Here is a 6071-nt window from a genome sequence, read left to right as displayed (position 1 = left end):
GAAAAAGCCTGAAAAACTCATTCAAAGTTGCCATTTGCTCGTGCGAATGAAAATTGAGTAGCATTACTGTCTATTGTTCTAACTCAGTCGTGCATGAATTATAAACCATGAGTTGTGCATCAAATGAAAGAAGAGTTGTATATCTTTCCATTCATGCACATCTCATAAAGAAATATATGATTATGATCGCCAAGAATTACAATGAAACTCGGTTTCGTTTTTTTCTGGAACACGCTGTATAGACGTATTACTTCTACTCGAAACAATAAAAATGATATGATATCTTGGATGTCCCCCTCATCTGTTACCTGTTCAAATCTAATAACTTGAAGTTGAATTGAATAATGTTTTGTTTTCGTTTTAATAGGCCGACAGAGGTAAACAAACGCCACAATGGAGGATGCTAAGACCACAGTTGAACTGACATCAGATGAGGTGATGACGTCAGAGGAAGCATTTACATTCGTTCACGAAGTACTGGGAGTGACGCCACCTAAGGAAAAGATGGCCTCTGATCCAGTCGCCTTCTTAAATGAAATCTTGTTTTCCTGGCAAGCAAACATGCCGTTCCAGACGGTACATAGTATTGCTACTCCAAAGAAGGACAGGCATCGTCCTACTCTGCTTGAGGTCAAGAATGACATACTGGCGAAGCTTGGAGGTCGCTGCTACCACAACAACGTGGGTTGTTATATGGTTATGAAAGCGCTTGGTTATCAGGTATCCCTGGTACCAGCAAACACAGTTAGTATAAAAAGCACCCACGCGGTAATCATGGTCTACAATCTATCTGGGGAAGGTAGTAAGCACCTTGCGGATATGGGCACAGGGGGCTGGCCAACATTCCAGCCGATCCCGCTGGATTTTGAGAAGGAATCCCCCGAGTACCACGAGTCCTTCTTGATCTACAAGTTTGTACGCCAAGGAGACGTCATTGTTCGCCTGCACAACGTGGAAAGCGACCCAGCAGGAGCCAATTTCCATAAGGCGTCCCTCAAAGATGAGTGGTACACCTATGCATCCATTCGCTTCAACACTCCTGTTGCCGTGTCACACTTTGACAATGTCATGACGAGGCTGTACACTCAGGTTAATGATGACTTGCCATTACTTTCAAAGTTGTTGTGTAAAGCCTTTCCCAAAGGTCGATTTCTTTCAATCAACAACACCACGCTCTTGGAAGAGCAAGAGAATGGGTGCATAAAGAAAACCTACCTCAGGTCACGTGATGAGATCATAGACGTGTTCAAACGCCACTTTCCACAGTTTGATGAAAGTACAATACATGCAGCGATGGACGATGAGTTTGTCAAATTAGATTTTAGTAAGGGACTTCCGCCCGCTTAAAGCTTTTCAATGAAATTTTGAGATTTTGTTTCGATTGTTTCCCCCATTGAAATACTATTTTGAAAGCCACATTTTTACATTTTTGGGGAAGAATGGGAAATCGGAATTATGATGACAGAGGGTAAGTCATGTAAAAAACAAAATTACTGTTATCATTTATAGTAGAAAATCTGTCATAATTTCAAACTATTTTATTCAGTGTTCCAAAAATGAAAACCTGTAATCCAGGTATCTTGTATATTATTCTACTTGAACTTTAGGTGGGTATCATCGTAGAAAAATCAGTGCTGGAAATTTTGTATTCCATTTCATTGTGGAGGATTTTGAGTATAAACTTGTCCAATTGCATTGTATGTACTAGTAGAGTACATGGAGAGAAGTTTTGAGCTGTTTTTAGTTGGTTTAGTGATCCGTCTTTATTCTTTTTCTTCAAGTAGAAAAAAAGTGACAAGAATTATAAAGAAAAGTAAAACATAGAAATCAATAAAGGCACTTTCATGTTCGCAAGTTGCTGTCTCTTATAAGGTAACGTATAGTACAAAGCAAGCGTATTACGTACCTGTTTATACCACAATCATACTTTAAGAGAGAAACAATACTCGGGAACGTTTTCATAAGCATAGCATTATACTCAGCTTATAAGCTCTATGATAATCTCCCTATAAGTCTCAAGACAATTAATGATATCAAATTATTTATGACAGAAATAAAGAAAAGGGAAGTATGATAAAAACAATTTGTTTATTGAAAGGTTGATTTTGTATATTCTAGATATTACAAGTCAGTCATTTTACTTGTCCACTCACGTCAGGTCTAACGCTCATCCAGCATTTTGAAAAGCTCATTGTATATTGTATAATTATACTTTCCACGTTACTAATATCATTGTACACGTTCTGATTACATTCGTTTTATTGCTACTTTATCTGCAAACACACGCACTGTATAAATCGTCATGACCTTGCTTGAAAGTAGCTAACAGCTGCAAGCAGGCTTTTTTTATCCGAGATGAACTGAAGTCAAAGAAATAAACAAACAAAAACAAACAAACTGGATTGGACCGCAATGAAGTCAAACAAATAAACAAACAAAAACAAACAAACTGGATTGGACCGCAATCCTATACATTTACTTTCTATACCTTTACGTATATAATAACATGTTCTTCACTGTTATAGCACGCATGTATGCCCAGTGGAAAGTCGAAAGATTATGGGATAATTTTTTTTTTAATTTTTTTTTAGCGTGTCTGTACAGAAATGTGTAGGGCTGTGTTGTTTGAGCCGACGACAAAATTAGGAAAAGCTGCGCAGCATTCTTTTCTCACCAGACGCGAAAAAAAAAGTATGCGAGTCGTTGTTTCCAGGGACAATTTCGATAATGACTAATCTACGAATAGACTGCGGACATGACTGGGTGTGCCCTAGGAATCTGTTGCGAAGGGCGCGAACCGCTGCGGAAAGTGCTCATCTGATGTAAATGTCTGCAAACAGCCTGGCTTGAGTAGCTTCTGGTATACAGTCCAGTAAGTCATTGATGTGTGTGAGAAGGAACAGAAGGCCTAGCACCGTGCCCTGCTTCACAGGTGCTGGGTCTAAAGACTCTGCACTGAGGACCCCTCTTCTGTACTCTACCTTGCAGGAAGTTTCCAATCCACGTGAGGAGACTGGGCACCTCGGATGCCATAGGACTTCAGCCTTGTGGAGGATATTAATATGAAAGACTTTATCAAAAACCTTTACGAAGTCAAGCAATATAAAATACGTTTGTGTACTCTTAGTCCAAGTTGTGGGCAACTTGTCATCAAGAACAGTGCTATAGGGTGTGTTTTGCCCGAACGTGCCGTTTAGTATTGAAACACTATAAACAATATTTCTTGGTTGAAATATTACTTCCTCTTTTTTCATAAGTCAAAAATTAAATGTAATGCAACATGCTTTATGCCGCTTTGTTTGATAGATTGTGAGTACTTCGTTGAAGCTAACTTCAGCACGAGTTCCGCGTCAAGATAGCAATTCCGCCCAAATCATCGATATTTATTGCTTGTTCTTATCAAGTAAAAAAAAAAGAACAAACCACAAGAAAACAAAACTTGAAGATAAGAGTTGGTAATGGACGAAGTTTCAGCTCATATTTATTACATAACACAATAATTTTATCCCGTCAAGTTATTTTAGCTTGTTGACCATCTTGATAATGATTATTTGCATAATAATTTAGTGTCGGACCATGGAATTGACACGTGATAACCAGCCAGCATGGTCAATTTTTTTCAAAAAAAAAATGGCAGCACTAATGCCAAGGTGTAGTTGATGGGACATAGTTGCAGTGGATTCCTAATGGCTAATTATTAACGTTCAATAAATCTTAAGTGGAGCGATTGCTGCGTAGGCGTGTTAAGTACAGGTAACAACTATCTGGCAAGGAGTACAACTCTTGGTGCAATTATTATGACTTTGCGAATATCGTATTCAATTCTGATTGGGTACTAGCTTGATGGATTGTCTATGGTCAGTGGGTGGCGTCTGAGAGCTTGAATGTATCGACAGATTACTCTATTGAAGTGTTACTTAGACAATTCATTTCGGTGCTTCACTGAACGTTTCAGGAATAAATGCAGTGCCGTTCACAGACAATATTTTCAGTTTGATCCTGCGCCCGTCTGTTACGGCACAAATTGTCGCCCCAATTTTGTGCAGAAGTTGATGGCACAAATTGTCGCCCAGCATAATTTGTCGCCTGGTGACAAGTTGTGGAGGGAAAATGAAACTCAGCTGCACAAATTGTCGTCGGCCATGCACTATGTATTGTGTGGTTGGGGTGGTTGCTCCGGACCTTATGCTTGGGTGAGTTAGTGTTTGCACTCTGTGACTACTGAAAAGACAATCAACATGAACGTCTTCAAAGAGAGATCCTTAAATGACATACTGGGTGCCTTTGGGAACTTGCGAAGATAATGCAGGACAAATCTGACATCCCATGTTGTGTGGTATTTGGTCCTGGTGACTAAAATTGGAAAAAAAAAAAAAAAAAACTTCTCTCATAAGACGCGAAATTAAAGGATGAGAGCTGACTGTGAATCAGTAAGAACACTGAAGAACGACAACCGATGAGAGTGCTAATCTCACGGTAGTTAAGGCACTGTAATACGCGTTCTGAAAAAGAAAAGCGCCAGAAAATCCAATATTTACTTTACAGGTGCTTGTAGCGGCATGTACCCTCACATCAACAGGTGGCTACGGAATATGGTGGTGCAAAAGGATGATTCGTGGAGAATATAAATCAGTATGTCGTCTGCATTCTGCAATATGATTTCATATCGAATTCAGACTCGGCCAGTTCAACACCTTTATCTTGGGGTTAGCTTCCATATTAATCTAATTGAATAATGATTATTTGGCTATTAACAGCTGAGTAAAAACCTAGCAGCTGTTATAAAGCAGTGCTCCTTCTCTATGTTCTCCGATAATACAATATCATAACCTCCGTGACAATCGATAAGTGCAAAGCTATTTTGTTAAGTGGGCACTTAATGTTCAAGTTCAAGTTCAAGTTCAAGTTCAAATTTATTTTTCCACAATAAAGCCATACAGACATAAATCTCACTTTCTTGAGTGACAGAAACAATGCATGTAAATTCTTACAAAGAAACCAACAATAATGGGAAAAACTAATAGTATCAATACATTGCAATTGTTGCAGAGGTAACGAAAATGAAAGAATTGTAAATATGCACTGTGTGAAAAAACGGAGGGACCCACTAAAAAGACAATGCTTGTAGAGTGTAGGCCCCTCTTGTATTAAAAACTCGATGTAAAATTTGACTAAATATAGCAACAAAGCAGCGCGGAAAGTTTGGCATAAAAAGTTTAGCAGCCCACTAAGAGACAGACGGACAAACAGTTACACACAAAACAATAACAAACAAAATAATGAGCATTAGACAAGACTGGGACAGCAACAAGACTACTTATAGGGAAGAAAACTGACTTGACGACACGACAGGAAACAAGACTGCAGCGCGACGAAGAGGTAACAAAATAGACAGGAGTATGCAACAGAGACAACTATCCTCGGAGGTTTGAGGAGGAAAGAGAAGAAGAAGAAAAGAAGAATATACAACAAACCCTTCAACTGCGACGTATAAGTTTAAGAAGATCTTATCATAATCAAAGCTAAGGCAAAAGTAACAATAATTAAAAAAAAAAATGTGCCAATACAGCGGGAATACATTGAAGTGTATGGCACAGTCATGTCTGGCTACAGTGTCTGAATAGGGGTAATGATCTCTTTCGTCACCTCATGACGCATTACCACTAGTGTGTATTTAGATTTAAAAATGTTAACCCGCTCCATACTGAACTCTGAAATCCCCATACACTTAATACACAAGGCACCAGGCTCCCGTATAGGGAACGACTTAAATTGGAATGGAGGGTGGATGTTAACAGATGGCGAGAGTTTGGGTGTGAATGTGCGGGCAGACAGTGATGTATAGAGCTTACCGTGGTGTATTGGTAGACTTGAGGGTATCAAGCTTTAAACGATACTACTTTCCGAGAGCAGGTATATCCTATTGCATGGTCCCAGTTGTTGTACTATTATATGGAAGTGTTACTGGGCGTGTGGACACAGGTATGCATCCTGGGAATTGAAGATAACCTTTCTAGTTTTCTTCTCGGTACGTATAGCTCTAATTTATCTCTTTATTAGATGCATGGTGC

The 6071-nt window shown here is 39.1% G+C and overlaps 1 protein-coding gene across 1 annotated transcript; it reads left to right on the top strand.

Annotated features, from left to right (window-relative positions):
• The first annotated feature begins 393 nt into the window (after positions 1–393).
• Positions 394–1347, top strand: LOC140244471 (uncharacterized). Its single transcript, XM_072324106.1, has one exon. The coding sequence runs from the start codon at positions 394–396 to the stop codon at positions 1345–1347; it is 954 nt and encodes a 317-aa protein (XP_072180207.1).
• The last annotated feature ends 4724 nt before the right edge of the window (positions 1348–6071 follow it).

The sequence above is a fragment of the Diadema setosum genome, chromosome 21 (genome assembly GCF_964275005.1).
Source record: "Diadema setosum chromosome 21, eeDiaSeto1, whole genome shotgun sequence".
NCBI lineage: Eukaryota > Metazoa > Echinodermata > Echinoidea > Diadematoida > Diadematidae > Diadema > Diadema setosum.
The sequence above is the reverse complement of the archived record's forward strand: the minus strand, read 5'-3'. Positions and strand labels throughout refer to the sequence as shown.

Excerpts from the sequence above, each read along its gene's own strand:
- LOC140244471 (XM_072324106.1), top strand. The coding sequence starts at position 394 with ATGGAGGATGCTAAGACCACAGTTGAACTGACATCAGATGAGGTGATG.